We start from the raw sequence: 16,835 nt of genomic DNA, 5'->3' as shown, positions 1-16,835 counted from the left end.
GACTGCTGGCCGCACTCCAGCCTCAAATCAGACTAACCGCAATCGGAGCTGCAGCAGCCTTATCATCGCGGAGCCTCCAGCCCTGGGTTTGCCCTGGCGCGACCCGTCCGCCAGGCTCGAGGCGGGGCCGCCGCACCTGCCGCGCTCCAATCAAGGGCCTGCGCGCAGCTGCGCACGCGCCAAGGCCCTGGGCGGGATCTGGCCGCCCGTCAGTCTTCGCGACCAGCCGGGCCCCCGCCTCCCTGATTGGCTGGTCAGGGAGTGACGTAGAGGCCGCCTTCACCTATAGCTGCGGAGCCGGCCGGCGGCGCGGTGCGGAAGCGGAGGGGCTTGGCGGTCGCAGTGCGGGGCAGCGGGTGCGGATTTGGGCGGCGCTGCGGTGCTTGGTCTTCTGGCTCCGGGTGTGGGCGGGATGACGCGCTTCGCTCTGACCGTGGTCCGGCAGTGAGTATGGCCGTCGCGGGCTGCCCTGTCCCTTCCGTGGCGTGTTGTGGGGCTGGGCCGGGGGGACCGAGGATCCGCACCCTCCCCGCCAGTCCTGTCCTGTGTTTTCCCCCGCGGCTCGGCTTGGCGAGTTCTGGGTGTTCCCCGTGAGTTACCCTTTTCCGGCCCTCCTGGCCCAGCGACGCCGAGCAGAAGGCCAGGGGTCAGATGTCATTGGTCCCCCAGTACGTGGGGACAGGGATGTCGGAAGGAGTGAGGTCAAGGTCACCCCCTCACCTCACCCCAGCTGGGGGGGGGGGGCGGCTGAATCCGAAGACACAGTGGAGTCCCCGCACCTCCCGGGCCGCGCGTTTGCCCCCAGCTGGGCCCGCAGGGTCTGCAGCGTGGACCGGCTCGGGGCTGACCTTTCCCCTGCAGGCTCTGCTCCCACTCTTGTCCCCTCGGTACCCCAGGCTCGGGTCTGTTCCCCGCAGAGCTTCGGTTGCTGGGGGCGGGCGGGGATGGGGGCGCCTCTCCCTGCTTTCAGCCGCCTGCACTGCCCTCAACAAATATTTTTAACATACAGCGTTACAGGGAGCCAAATGCTGACATGTCTTGCCATGCCTTCGTTTTCCTTTTCGACTCTGTTTGCCCGGTGTTGTTAACTGAGTTCAGGGCGGTCAGGAGCACAGATTTTTCAAGCAAGGGCGACACAGATTGGAATCTGGGCTCCACCTGGGAGCCTTGTAACCTGGGCTTCCTTTAACCGACTTAATTTACACGACCTCAGTTTCCTGATTTATAAAATGGGGATAGTGATAGGCCCCACCCCACTGGATTAGTGTGATCATTGAATGTTAGAAAGGTAAAGCGCATTGCACTGGGGAGGGGTGGGAAGCATGTATGAGAATTAACGAACTTTTTGTTTTTGTAAGGGACAGCTCTGATAAAAATGCAGCCTGTCGTCCAATATGTGTGTGTGGTTAATGGGACCAGCATTCTGAGTGAGTTCTGTGTATCAGAGGACTGGGTTGCAGGTAACTAAGATTCCAGTTTTGACTTCTTGCAGCTTGCAAGGAACATCAGAATGGTCTAACCTTGTCAAGCTGCTTTTAGTTGCTGTCTTTTTTTGGTCCTGTTCTTGCTTAATAGGAAGGTTATCTCAGCTGTTATCTGAAGTTGTCCCTTTAGGACTCACAGGATTTTAATGGCCAAGTGAGAAATGGAGATGCTTTCTCCACCCCATTCCTCTGCGTTTTATAGAACGGTTTATGACCATCATGTGACCTTCGAAGGACCTATAGCTACTCAGTAGCAGACCAGGAACTAGTCTTGATTGTGAAGTGAAGAAGTGAAGTGAAGTCGCTCAGTCGTGTCCGACTCTTTGTGACTCCATGGACTGTAGCCCACCAGGCTCCTCTGTCCATGGGATTCTCTTTCCTCTTAATTTGGAGCACTTTCTAGATGCCTGACCCAGGGCCTGACATAAAATTGAAGCCCAGAAGCCGTAGAAAATCTAGGCTAAACCACCCCTTGAAAAACAAGCTGATCCCTATTTAGATGCTTAGTAGACAATTGTTACCTGAATGTATATTTTATCCCCTCCTCCCTTCTTAAAAAGGGCTTGAAAGGTGTAAAATTGTTTCCTAAAAGAAATCCTTTGAGGAATTAATTTAAAAATAAGTCTTAATTAATTAGTATTTGCCAGGTACTGTTGTAATTAAATTCTGACTACCATCCAGTGAGGTAAAGAGGGCCTCTCAATTTGCAGATGAGGAAACAGACACAGAGGTCATGTGACTTGCTTAAAATCACATGATGAGTTGGGAAGGGGGTTTAAACTGAGGTGGCAGTACTGTGGCCCATCCTGTTAACTGCTTTGCCCTTCTGCCTCCTATTTCAGGATTAAAGCCTAGTGTTTGTGGATTGCTTGACTTCCACCAGCCATTTCAGAAGCTACTTTTTACTTCTTGTGATCTGACTGTGAAGAGTGATAAGAACAACTTGCTTTGTTCTGTTCTGTTCATGGGAGAGGGCTTCTTTGGTGGTTCAGTGATAAAGAATCCACCTGTAATGCAGGTGATGCAGGTTTGATCCCTGGGTCAGGAAGATCCACTGGAGGAGGAAATGGCAACCCACTCCAGTGATCTTGCCTGGAAAATCCCATGAACAGAGGAACCTGGCAGGCCACAGTCCATGGGGTTAAAAAGAGTCGGACGCTACTTAGCCACTGAGCACACATGCACCCATAAGGAATTGCAGAGAAAGTGTTGAAATAATTGATAGGGAATAGTTAGTTTCCTCCTTCAGAATTCTCAAAGCTAAAATTTGATAATTCATTCAGGAAAAGAAACAAGATGCTAAAAGACGCTTACTCCTTGGAAGGAAAGTTGTGACCAACCTAGACAGCATATTAAAAAGCAGAGACATTACTTTGCCAACAAAGGTCTGTCTAGTCAAGGCTATGGTTTTTCCAGTGGTCATGTATGGATGTGAGAGTTGGACTGTGAAGAAAGCTGAGTGCCGAAGAAATGATGCTTTTGAACTATGGTATTGAAGACTCTTGAGAGTCCCTTGGACTGCAAGGAGATCCAACCAGTCCATCCTAGGGGAGATCATTCCTGAGTGTTCATTGGAAGGAGTGATGTTGAAGCTGAAACTCCAATATGTTGGCCACCTGATGTGAAGAGCTGATTCATTGGAAAGGCCCTGATGCTGGGAAGGATTGAAGGCAGGAGGAGAAGGGGATGACAGAGGATGAGATAGTTGGATGGCATCACTGACTCCATGGTTTGGGTAGACTCTGGGAGTTGGTGATGGACAGGGAGGCCTGGCGTGCTGCGGTCAGTGGGGTCGCAAAGAGTCAGACAGGACTGAGTGACTGAACTGAACTGAGTTTTATTGAACGGTGACTCTTCTGATAATGGAAGAAAACTTTTTAATTGCAGTTTAAGCTCAGCCAAACCCTTTATGAATCTTGTGCTTTAAGCTCAGCCAAATTCTTTATGAATCTTGTGCTGTTACTGTCAGCATGTTGATCTTCATCAACATCCTTGAACGTGAGAGTGCCAGTGTGTGTCATTGTTGGAACAGAATACCCCAGATTTCAGACTTCAAGTCTGCTGATCTGACTGAGCTGTAGTTTCTCATGGTCTTAGAACAGCATTGTTGAAAAGCCCAATAAATGCAGAAAGGCCTCTGGTTCCCTTCAAATGTTCTTGTAGGTGTTTGCAATTAGTTGCCTGCAAAACTATCCCATTTCACTCCATTTTTAGCTAGTTCTTTAAACATTTTTACAAATTAAGTTTCATTTACTTTTAATTCCTGAAAGATGATGAATTAGTATAGGTATTGAGAACACTGATTTTATGTTTTTAATTCTGCCTCTTTGGGCAGTTACTTAGTTTTCATTGAATGCTAATCACTGTTCTAATAGAGCAGGCAAGTTGAATATTGAATCATCTCTAAACTCTTATAAAGACACATATAATTGTTATGTTCCTGTGATGTGTGTTTTCTGGGATTGATTAATTGGAAGAGCCTGTGCAGCTAGGACTAATCTAATATAGACAAATGTATCATGAATTGGGTATTTTGCTTTCCCTAACTCCCACTCAACCATCCAGTGAAAATCCTCACATTCCTAGCCCTTGCAAACTTCTCTATTTTCAAATGAATTAATTGGTGTGGAGGAATCACTGTAAGGCTGTATATTCATGGTTGAATAGCAGGAGAGCACACTCCATTCTCGTGTATACCAGAGCATATCTACTTTGACAACTCGCCCCAGTTGTACACTAATGTCCCATGATTTGTCTCTCCTGTGGCAAACCCAAGTACTTGTCTGCTGAATTTGAATTATTTAAAAGGATGTGGTTAGGAAATTAAGCTCTCTTATATGGTTTCTAGAGAAATGCTATCAAGCATAAACCAGAACTAACAAAATGTCTTTTAAAGTGAAGAACAGCGTGATAATCCCCCAAATGAACGGTGCATATTTGAGGGCCTATAAATGGCCAGTCATCAGACTTGGCTTCTTATCATAAGGCTTGGGATTCTTACAGAGTCAGATATCTGTCTTGGAAGTGAATCACACTGCAGATTTTGAAAATGAGTGCTGTTACTCCTGACTCCTTCAAAATATATTCCTCTGACCTTTCCACTTTCCTGATTTTCCCTGTGGCTGCTACAAGCCAAGCTTTGGTTAGGGAAGTGGATTAATAGTAAACCTGTTCTAGCCACCCACTTTTCTTTCCCACTCCCCAAATAAGCTAGCTATAACCAGTTGCTTCAAGGATTTGTACAAACCTCTCGAGAAATGTTTGGTTTGTAACATTTACAAAGCTGTAAAACTAAATATTTGTGCACGTTTTTTTTGGGGAAAAAAGTTCTGTTGTTAGATTGCTCCTCTGTGATGTTTATAAGGTGATTTGAAAACAAAATACGCCCCATAAAGTGCCAGTGCGCCCCCGCCCTCCCCTGCCTAGCCTTAGTCCAGTTATTCTGTGACAGTATTTCTCATCCTGTTACTCTTCTGGTTGCTTCAGAATGGGCTGGGTTTGGTTTTGTAATCCCTTAGCATTGCAGAGCGGAGCAGCTGGAGCCGCTCGAGGACTCAGAAGCCAGGGTGGGGGCTGTGGGTCGCTGTACCCCTTTCTGCTCCGCTCATGGTCCCCTGGACCTGCTCGCTCAGCCCAGCAGATGAATGGATGGACTGGCTGTCCTATTTGGTCCTGATGCCTGGGGAAGTAGTTTTGGTCAACATATTTAAGAAGATGATTTAACAAAAATTTTCTGTCTGTACATACACTTTTTTTTTTAATTGGGGTATAATTGCTTTAGTGTTTTGTTAGTTTCTACTCTACAACAGTGTGTGTCAGATACACGTGTACCTACATGGCCTCCCTCCCTTCCCTCCCTGCCAGGTTGTCACGGAGCACCGAGCTGAGTCCCCTGCACTGTGCAGCAGCTTCCCTCTAGCTGTCTGTGGTACACGTGGTCGTGTGTGCATCTCAGTGCTACTCAATTCGTCTGCCCACCCACCCATCCCCCCCAGCCGTGTCCACTGATGTGCTTTCTACATCTGCGTCTCTCTTCCTACCCTGCAAGGACGTGCATCAATACTTTTTTCTAGATTCCGTATATATGTGTTAATATACAGTATTTGTTTTCTCTTTCTGACTTGCTTCACTCTGTACGACAGGCTCTAGGTTTATCGACATCACTTAACAACTGAGTTTCATTCCTTTTTATGGCTGAGTGATATTCCATTGTGTATCTGGATATATACTTTGAAAAATAATATTCTCTCTCTTCAGTTCACTTAAGATTTATCTATACATTTTACTTCGGAACAGTTTGAAATTTTTAGCTCAATTCGGTCCATAGAATAGACAACTGCAGACAGTAGAGTGTCATTTTTACAGGTTAGAGTCTAACGTATGTACAATGTGCTATCTTTACTAATATGACCTTTCCTTGCCAATTTTTTTCCCCTAATTTCAAAAGTAACCTAACTTGATAATAAGGGCTTTCTCCCTGTCTTTCTATTTTAGTGGAGAAACAAGACTTAACAAGGAGAAAATAATTCAAGGTTGGTATTCTCTGACTTATATTTTTTAGCGCTCTCTGTTCATGTTCATGTGAAATGCAGGGTAAAGAGATCTGATAGGGTAGGATGGACCAGGGGCAGGTCTGGACTGTGACCTGGGATTACAGAGTTAAAGCATATGGTCACAGAAGTATGATCAGAGTAGACGGAACTCAAGAGGAGTAAGTCTCTAGAGTGAATTGGATGTGAAGACCAGTGCTCCAAGTTGTTTGTGGGAGGCTTCAGAGCCACCTCTCAGCTGATTAAGGAGTTGTATTGGATCTAATTGTCTTCAAATATATCTGCCAGAGTTTAAAATGACTTCATATTTGGAAACAAAAATTTACTGGCTGGTGTTAATGGTATTTTTCCTGCTAAGATGTATTATTTTTAGTAATAACAAAGAAATAGTTTAAAAAGGGAATTCCTGTTCTCACATGGGGTTGTCACTTGATTCTGTCTTCCTCCCCACCCACCTCAGCCGAGCTTGTTCTGTTCATTTGGGCTCAGGTTCTTTTAATCTCCCTGTGATCCAGCTTTTCTGGCTTCTGAAGAATATCTTTCAGCTAGACATGCTATTTCTGTGCTCTGGTGATACAAGCGTTGAGTTTTATATTTTGGGGCTAGGGACATCTGGTGTTTGCAGGAGCTGATTTTTAATACCTCACGTACCTGCCTCCTTCTGCTGGAAACCAGGCTCTGTTTCCCACTGACCTGGGACCCACCCAGAGCATCCTCAGGACTCATTACCTTGTTTGTTCATGGGCCCTGCTCACTTGTCTCATTTCATTTGAAACTGACAGTTCAGTTCAGTTCAGTCCCTCAGTCGTGTCTGACTCTTTGCGACTCCATGAATCACAGCATGCCAGGCCTCCCTGTCCATCACCAACTCACGGAGTTCACTCAATCTCACGTCCATCGAGTCAGTGATGCCATCCAGCCATCTCATCCTCGGTCGTCCCCTTCTCCTCCTGCCCCCAATCCCTCCCAGCATCAGGGTCTTTTCCAGTGAGTCAACTCTTCACATGAGGTGGCCAGACTACTGGAGTTTCAGCTTCAGCATCATTCCCTTCAAAGAAATCCCAGGACTGATCTCCTTCAGAATGGACTGGTTGGATCTCCTTGCAGTCCAAGGGACTCTCAGGAGTCTTCTCTAACACCACAGTTCAAAAGCATCAATTCTTCAGCGCTCAGCTTTCTTCACAGTCCAACTCTCACATCCATACATAACCACTGGAAAAACCATAGCCTTGACTAGAGGAACCTTTGTTGGCAAAGTAATGTCTCTGCTTTTGAATATGCTGTCGAGGTTGGTCATAACTTTCCTTCCAAGGAGTAAGCGTCTTTTAATTTCATGGCTGCAATCACCATCTGCAGTGATTTTGGAGCCCCCCAAAAAAAGTCTGACACTGTTTCCACTGTTTCCCTGTCTATTTCCCATGAATTGATGGGACCAGATGCCATGATCTTCGTTTTCTGAATGTTGAGCTTTAAGCCAACTTTTTCACTCTCCTCTTTCACTTTCATCAAGAGGCTTTTGAGTTCCTCTTCACTTTCTGCCATAAGGGTGGTGTCATCTGCATATCTGAGGTTCTTGATATTTCTCCCGGCAATGTTGATTCCTACTTGTGCTTCTTCCAGCCCAGCGTTTCTCATGATGTCCTCGGCATAGAAGTTAAATAAGCAGGGTGACAGTAGACAGCCTTGACATACTCCTTTTCCTATTTGAAACCAGTCTTTTGTTCCATGTCCAGTTCTAACTGTTGTTTCCTGACCTGCATATAGGTTTCTCAAGAGGCAAGTCAGGTGGTCTGGTATTCCCATCTCTTTCAGAATTTTCCACAATTTTTTGTGATCCACACAGTCAAAGGCTTTGGCATAGGCAATAAAGCAGAAATAGATGTTTTTCTGGAATTCTCTTGCCTTTTTGATAATCCAGCGAATGTTGGCAATTTGATCTCTGGTTCCTCTGCCTTTTTTAAAACCAGCTTGAACATCTGAAAGTTCATGATTCACATACTGTTGAAGCCTGGCTTGGAGAATTTTGAGCATTCCTTTACTAGCATGTGAGATGAGTGCAATTGTGCGGTAGTTTGAGCATTCTTTGGTATTGCCTTTCTTTGGGATTGGAATGAAAACTGACCTTTTCCAGTCCTGTGGCCACTGCTGAGTTTTCCAAATTTGCTGGCATATTGAGTGCAGCACTTTCACAGCATCATCTTTCAGGATTTGAAATAGTGCAACTGGAATTCCATCACCTCCACCTGCTTTGTTTGTAGTGATGTTTTCTAAGGCCATGAATAAAAGTTTTCATGTTCATTACCTGTTTTTTAAATTTGTTTTGTGTTCTTTTCCTAACTTTGGAAGTTAGATGCTTAGTTTCTTCAGTTACAGCCACCTTCCTTTTCTTTTAATTTTTGTAAGCATTCAGGCTATATGGTTCTGAAGTGAAGTGAAGTCGCTCAGTCGTGTCTGACTCTTTGCGACCCCATGGACTGAAGTCTGCCAGGCTCCTCCCTCCATGGGATTCTCCAGGCAAGAGTACTGGAGTGGGTTGCCATTTCCTTCTCCAGGGGATCTTCCTGACCCAAGGATCGAACCCAGGTCTCCCTCATTCCAGGCAGATGCTTTAACCTCTGAGCGTACTATTTTTGTTGCATGCCTACAGTTTTGATTTATAGTGATCTAGTAAGTATTTAGTACCAAGTATATTAAAATTTCCATTATGATTTCTTCATTGACCTGTAAGTTATTTTGAACTGTTTTTAAATTTCCAAATGAGTGGACTGTGTGGTTTTGTTCTTCATCGTTTGTGATTGACTTAGAGTGTGATTGATTTCTGTTTTGACAATATGGTTTATTTGGTAATATGTCTGAAATTGGTTAGCGTGGTCAGTTTTTATTATAAATTTACTATATGTTTGAGAAAAATCTTTGTTTTCTAATTATTGGGTTTGGAATTTTATATCAAATCATTAATCTTGATTTTGTCATTCAAATCTTCCCATACTTTACTAGTTTTGTAAATTTACTCATGTGCCTGTATGACCTAAGGGTCAGTTTATGCATGAAGTATATTGAATTTGCCACTGTGATAGCCAGTTTATCCTTAAATACCTTCAATTTTATCAATTTGTGGTTTATATATTCTGCTTTTATATACTTTAAGGCTATTTTATTAGGCACATGCAAATTTAGATTGCTCTATCTTCCAGGTGAATTGAATCTTATTTATAGTGATCTTCACAATCCTTAGTAAGACTTCTGTCACAAAGTCATGTATTTCTGAGAGTGATATGGCAGCTCCAGCTGTGTGGGGTTGGAATTTTTGTGATGTGTATTTTCCCATCCCTTTCTTTTCAGCCTTGCTGGACTGGTCTCCTAAGTGTTACCTTGTCAATGGTAGGCAGCTGATTCTGGTTCTCTTAAAAAAAAAAAAAAGCAGTCTTTTTGTTAACTGGTGAGAGTGGTTTGACCCATGTTGACTCTGGTTTCTGGTGTGTTTGGATTTTTCCTTTGTGGTGGTTTTTTTCCCTTTGTTTTCTAGTCTTTTCCTTCTCACTCACCTTTACTTCTTAGGTGCCTGCTTTTCTTTCCCTTATCCAACCCACTGTTACCTTGCCTTCTGGCCTTGAAATAAGCCATGTCCGTGCTTTTAACAGTTGTCTTTATATCTTGACCATTCATACCTAATAAAGTATATGCTCAATATCCTCTCTCCTGAAAAATGTGACAGCATGTGCTGTTGTTTTACTCTCCTGTCCTTTTTCACCTATGCAACCTAGGCATTATTTTACTTAGTGTTTGTTTAAATTTACAGCCGTACTTGCCAGTTTTCTCCTGTCACCATTTCTTTTGCATCTCAGACCTTCATTCCTGAAGCATCTTTTCTGAGAAGTCCTCTCGTGTAAATCGGTTGGTGGTAAAGATAGTTTCAATCAGTTCTATTCCAGGCAGTTCTGTTTTTATTTTCTTTAGACTTTTCTAGTCCAGTTCTAGACTGATGGTTCTTTTAGAAGCTATTACTCTGCTGGGTTTTTTAATTTTGGCTTCCCTTGCTCCTGTCCAGAGATCTCTCAACCAAATGGTGTCCCATGGTGGATATCCCATCATGGCCATGGTGTCCCATCATATCCCATGGTGTCCCATCTGTCTTCCTCTGTAGCTGTTTTTAAAGTCTTTTTATTTTGGTTTTCTACAGTTTCTCTTACTAAATCTGGTAGGTTTTTTTTTTTTTTTTTAGTTATCCTTCTTGGTGTATATCATGTTTCCTTTATCTGTAGTTTTATGTCTTTCCTGATTTCTGTTCTCCATTTCATACTTTGTATTCTCCATTTCACACTTCCTGTTCTGTTTCATAGTTCCTGTTCTCCGTTTCACACTTCCTGTTTTCCATTTCACACTTCCTGTTGTTTCACACTTCCTGTTCTCCATTTCACACTTCGTTTTCCATTTCACACTTCCTGTTGTTTCACACTTCCTGTTCTCCATTTCACACTTCCTGTTTTCCATTTCACACTTCCTGTTGTTTCACACTTCCTGTTCTCCATTTCACACTTCCTGTTCTCCATTTCACACTTCCTGTTCTCCATTCACACTTGCTGTTCTCCATTTCGCACTTCCTGTTCCGTTTCATGCTTCCTGTTCTCCATTTCTCTCTTTCTTGAGTTCCCACTAGCTGTAGTTAGGAAGCCTTGTCCTTCCTCCATGTCTTTAACATGTCTGAGATGTGCTCTTATCTCCTCGTATCTGTGGGAAAGGGGCACAGGGGACGACTTCAGCCTTACCTTTGGGTTCGTGAAGCTTCTCAGCTTAATGTATTTCCTTTTATCCACTGAGGGATATTTTTTTACCTCCACAGCAATTCCGTTTTTCATTGTTAAGAGGTTTGTGTAGTCCTTTTAGAAACCTGTCTGGTTTTTGAGGACTTGGTGCTGCTTGTTTTTGTGGTTCAGTGTGCGGTCTCTGCTATCTGAAGTACTGGTGTTTCCAAGTCTGTTAACCCATTGTTTCTGCTGACCCTCATTCACGATGGATTATTGTCCTGTGTGTTGTGTCACTGGCCGAACTGATATTTGCTCTAAGCTGGTAGAAGGCTTGTCGGCCTTTATGGAGAAAGATTTGCAGTACTGTATGTTACTGAATTTGAACAGTGGAGATAAAGAAGGAAAACTTCTCTAGGCGATCATCCAACCACCCAAATACAGCAGCTGGGCTGAGAAGGTAGATCAGAGGCAGCACTAATCAAACAGACTGGTAAAGTGGTGGGCAGTGCAAGGCTGGGGAACAATCTCATCACCCACCAGTTCCCATCAGGCAGACATTCTTCTGGAAAACACTTGGATACCTGAACCTCTATAGGGATTATAGCTTAATTTTGCTTGCTTTTAGTTTTCTGAAAAGTTATGTGGAAAGTACTCAAGGAAGTCTTTTAATGAAACATAGATGAACGCTCTTTATATTCTCTTAGATGTGATTTTCATTTGCATCTGTTATATATTTGAATGTTGCTGTTCCTTCTGTTAATACTGCAGGACAAGGAATAGATGAGCCTCTTTCAGAAACTGGATTTAAACAAGCAGCTGCTGCTGGTATATTTCTTAAAGATGTGAAGTTTACTCATGTTTTCTCCAGTGACCTTAAAAGGACAAAGCAGGTAAGTTTAGTCAGGGATGAGGCTCGTGAGTCAAAAGTTTCAACAGCTGTACATTGGAAAATTTCCTCCCAGAGTTCACAGAGAATTAAATCACACACAACCATCGTCCCCAATCCCCTTTCCTCGCTGACAGAAGTTCTTTTTATTTCACTTCTATATTTTATTTTATTTTGGTAATTTAATCAGAGCAGCTTGGGGGAAAATGTCTAACAGAATGCCAAAAAAAGGCAACGAGGGTGTTGTGAGAGAAACCCAGTGGAAATACCGCAGAGATTAAACGATTGAGACATCAGATATTGGAACTCAGAGTTTAAAAAGCAATTATGTTGCTATACAGAAATGAAAGATCTGTGAAATATCTTTAGGGAACAGATTATTATGAAAACAATCCCAGAGGTTTGAAAAACCCAAATCAACTTCTGAAAGCCAAGGGAAGGAGACTTTAGTGACAACCATGGTGGAATAACAGGGCTGGAATGTAGCCTCCCCCAACAAACCACCAGAAAACAAGACAAAAGCTGTGAGACAACTGTTTTCAGGTAGTGGACTCCAGGAAGCCTGGGCTGCAACCTCAGCTGGAGTGAAACATAGGGGATGAGCCCTCAGCTGTCGTAGTTTTCTGACTGAAGTGATGCCCAGACGTCTGCAAAAGCAGCCAGCTAGCAGTCAGTGGTCTCCGAGTTGAGGGGACAAAGTTTAGAATTTGGAAGGCTTAAGTAACTAAAATCTGTGGGGTGTGCTGGAGAGAGAAATGCACAGAGAAGACTCTAGACACGTGTATAGAAGTCCTCTTCAGTCTTTGGTGAACGGTTAGTCTGCACACCTGTGGCTGGAACGACACGAGGGCAGAAAACAGAGCTCCGGGGGAGACCAGTCGCTGGGGTGCGGTTGTCCAGCTGATTCCTGGGGCCCACACAAAGTGGGGAGGTGTTAGAGCTCCCGCAGCACAAGTGGAGGCTGTGCTGAACACAGAGAGCGTGTCATCCCTTCACGGTGAGGCTAAACTGCCCTCAGAACAGCATCATGAGGCGAGAAGTAGGAGACGGCAGAGGCGACTCCATGTTCTAGAGATAAAAAATGCAGTGCTCTGAAACGAGAATTTCACAGGGTGGGATTAGCAGTAGGTTAGACACTGTAGAAGAAGAGGCCAGTGAACGTGAAGACATGGAAATGGAACATTCCAAAATTAACTGCGGAAGGAAAAAAGGCTGGAAAAGGAAAAATGAAGAGCCTCCGAACTGTGGGACAGGACCAGGCAGTGCACTATCACATATAGTTGAAGTCTCAAAAGGGAAAGAGGGAAGAGAGTTGGGGTGAGTGTGAAGGTAAAAGATACTTTGAAGAAATGACGACTCAGAAGTGCTTTCGAAAATTAAGGTGAAATAAAGACTTTCCAGCACAAGTTGAGGGACCCACAGTTACATGGTCAGTTGTTTTTGTAAGTGTTTTTGGTCAGTTGAACTTTGTTGACAGAGATGCCAAGATAATTCTGTGTTTGAAAGGGTGGTCTTTTCAATAAAAGGTGTTGAAACAATGGGCCAGCCATCTGGGAAAACATGACATGTGACTCTTGCCTCACACAGTACACAAAAACTAACCTGCAGCCAATCACAGAACAAGTCTACAAGCTAAAGCTATGGGACTTCTATAAGAAAACACAGGAGAAAAGTCTTCATAAAAGTTTTTTGGGACAAAACAGAAATAAGACACAGGGAGGGAGAAAATTATAAATGTGTATGTTATATATGTGTGTATATATTTGACACATATATGTATTTGTCAGTAAATAACTTTTTATAAGTGATTGATCTACAACCTTTATTAATATATATACCTTTTCCAATTAGATTTTTGCTTTCATGTATTCTTGATATAATCAGTGCCCTTTCTTTTCAGCTTAAAGAAGCCCCATATACATTTCTTGTAGGGCTGATTTCGTGGTGATGAACTCCTTTAGTTTTTATCTGGAAAACCCTTGATTTTATCTTCAATTCTGAGCAACCTTGCTGGGTAGAGTATTTTTAGCTGGACTTCTCAGCACTTTGAATATGTCACACCACTACCTCTGACCTGTAAGGTTTCTGCTAGAAAATCTACTATTAGCCTTTTGGGGTTTTTCTTGTCCTTGGGAGGAGGTGAGTTGAGGGTCTTCCTATGATGCCATCCTGAGCCCTCCCAGAATGATTTTTTTCGGGGGGCGGGGGGCGTGTCATACAGAACTTTAGTTCCCTAGCCAAGGGTCTGAACAGTGCTGCCTGCAATGGAAGCATGCCCCGACCATTGGCGTGCTAGGGGAGTCCCCAATAGTGATTATTTTTATGAGAGAAGAAATGGTTGTCTTCTGATTTGTAGACCGTGCATGGGATTTTGGAGAAGAACAAATTTTGCAAAGATGTGACAGTAAAGTATGATTCAAGACTTCGAGAAAGGGTAAGTATTAATAGCTTACTTATATGTTGTTCTTCTACCATAAAATATCACTACAGCAACTCAGTTTATCCCATGGCTAGAAATCAAATGCCTTCCTGCTTGGGGTGTGAAATTGGCTATTACATGAAGAATCTACTGTGTGGCAATTACTCTTACTCTTGTGAATAGTGTCTTATTTAATCGTTAAAATCGCAGGTGAGAGGCATCTTGAAGTATAAAAGCAAGGCATACTTGTGAGGACTTAGTACAGAAGAGTTTAAAAGTGAAAAGTTCTCTTCCCAGCCTCCAATCCTCCTACATCAACACTGGCTGTTAGTGGTCTCTGTGGTCTTCTGATTTAATGACTTATGAAAGGTGTCATTTTAATCTTTCTTACTGTGGATTCCTGAGAAGGTAGATTTCCCATGTTTCTTGGCCATTGGTATTTCCTCTGTGACTTGTGCGTTTTGCTAAGGCTTGATTTTTAAGAGCCTAAACAGCTAATGAGCTCTGAAGTCACGTGGATCTGGGTTTGCATCTTTTCAGAGGAGATAAGATAAAGTAAGCTGAAAGTGTGCCGTAAACATGTACTTAATTGTCTGTGTATTGCAAATTCCCCTTGAGGCACTTTTGTCTGTTGGATCATTGCAGAAATATGGGGCTGCAGAGGGCAGGCCGCTGAGCGAGCTGAGGGCCATGGCTAAAGCAGTGGGGGAGGAGTGCCCAGCGTTCACACCGCCCGGAGGAGAGACCCTGGACCAGGTATGCAGCCCAGGGGAAAGTGGCTGTGTCCACGAGCTGGTCGACATCCGAGTAGCTGAAACCTGACGCTTTGTGTGAGCAAGACGTTTCTGAGTTTTAGCTAAGCAATTTGCAAGTTGTTTGGTTCACAAAACAACTCTGCACGATACCATTTCCCCCCCCCCTTTTAACCTGTCCTGTCTTATCTCATTTATTAATTTGGCATCATTACTGATCATGGATTTGAGGAAATGGGTTATTAGATGGTCTTGTTAAGAACGGGGAGCAGGAGTCTTTGCAGTGACGGGGTGGGGGTCAGTGAAGCAGGTGTGTGCTGCTCTGGGGGAGGGCAGCTGATAGACTCAGGCTCAGGGCCGTCAGGCCTCCCCTGCCCCACCCCTCCAGGTGACGTCATAGCCCCTGGAGTCTTCTGCTGCTCAGTTGTGTTACGAGTGATCATCTCTCCGCCTATTTTTAATTTTCATAGTTTCCTTGTAAGGACTTTGTATGAGTTTAGCGAGGGACGGCTTTTCATCCTTTCTGTCGTTGAACTTCAGAAGTGTTGGATGCAGTTTCCTAGGTGACACTGTTTCATGACCTTCTGTTTGCTTCAAGTCAGGAGTCAGGCATTGTATCTTACTCACCTTTGCCCCCAAAGTGCTCTCTTGGTTCCAGAAATATATTGGGCACTTACCTACTAGTATCAGTGGAAGTACTGATTGAATGAATAGAAATAGAGTTTCATCTGCTTCTGTGGTATTACTGGCTTGCAGAAAAATCAGTTCTGTTTATATCCTAAGTATTATTCGGTCAGTTGTGTCCAGCTGTTTTTGACCCCATGGATGGTAGCCTGCCAGGCTCCTCTGTCTGTAGAATTCTTCAGGCAAGAATACTGGAGTCTGTTGCCATTCCCTTCTTCAGGGAATCTTCCTGACCCAGGGATTGAACCCTGGTCTCCTGCATTGCAGGCTCATTCTTTACCATCTGAGCCACCACGGAAGCCTGTTTATGTCTTAAGATAGTCATTAATGTCACTTTATTTCACCTTTTTTTTTTCTTTCATTGCAGCTGAAAATGCGTGGCAAAGACTTTTTTGAATTTCTTTGTCAACTGATCCTGAAAGAAGCCAGTCAGAATGAACAGTTTTCCCAGGATTCCCCAAGCAGCTGTCTGGAAAGTTCCCTGGCAGAGATATTTCCATTAGGGAAAAACTGTGCCTCCACATTTAACTCGGACAGCAGTGCCCCAGGCCTAGCAGCCAGTGTCTTAGTCGTGAGTCACGGCGCCTACATGCGAAGCCTGTTGGATTACTTTCTGACCGACCTCAAGTGCTCGTTCCCAGCGACTCTGAGCAGGTCTGAGCTCACGTCAGTTAGCCCTAACACAGGGATGACTGTCTTCATCCTAAACTTTGAGAAAGGAGGCAAAGGGAAACCAACTGCCCAGTGTGTGTGTGTGAACCTGCAGGGCCACCTGGCCGGGGTGAGCAAAACTCGCTAAATCTGAATCATCTGCATGGAAATCAACAAATGTGAGCCTCTGAGCGAGTGCCTCTTGACTTTACTTCCATCCTCTGCTAATGCAGATTTGGAAACAGTTAAAAAGCTGTCCATTACAGCAGGTTATAAAACTCGAGTGGAATCGGAGCCATGTGAAACACTAATAGAAAACACTAATAGAAAACCATCGAAAATGGACTTCTTTGGTGCAAGTACAGTTGGAATTTTCCAGGGTAATTTTACCACCCTGCTCAGAGACCTCTCTGTATTGTAAATGGATGAGGGAACTCAGTATTGTGAATTGAGGCATGAATAACCCTGTTACTATGGTTTGGGTTACTATGTCTTTTTTTTTTTTTAATGTTTTTCTTTAATGTCTGAAAAATCTAACTTGTTTTCTTGGCTCTTGGTATGATACTGTTTTTTTTTTTTTTTTCTTTTGCCGTCTTCATCCAGTGCTTGGAAGAGGGAACTTGTAATTTCCACTCCATATTTGTGTGACAGTATGTTATATTCA

General features: G+C 43.8%; 1 protein-coding gene across 1 annotated transcript; it reads left to right on the top strand.

Moving 5' to 3' along the window:
- The first annotated feature begins 370 nt into the window (after positions 1-370).
- On the top strand, positions 371-16,588 carry TIGAR (TP53 induced glycolysis regulatory phosphatase). The gene is made up of 6 exons (XM_068971922.1): positions 371-444; positions 5,979-6,016; positions 11,548-11,669; positions 14,022-14,099; positions 14,730-14,840; positions 15,888-16,588. The coding sequence occupies exons 1-6, from the start codon at positions 413-415 to the stop codon at positions 16,317-16,319; spliced, it is 813 nt and encodes a 270-aa protein (XP_068828023.1). The 5' UTR covers positions 371-412; the 3' UTR covers positions 16,320-16,588.
- Positions 16,589-16,835: the final 247 nt, after the last annotated feature.

Source organism: Capricornis sumatraensis, chromosome 4 (assembly GCF_032405125.1).
Source record: "Capricornis sumatraensis isolate serow.1 chromosome 4, serow.2, whole genome shotgun sequence".
In the NCBI taxonomy this organism is placed as follows: Eukaryota; Metazoa; Chordata; class Mammalia; order Artiodactyla; family Bovidae; genus Capricornis; species Capricornis sumatraensis.
The sequence above is the reverse complement of the archived record's forward strand: the minus strand, read 5'-3'. Positions and strand labels throughout refer to the sequence as shown.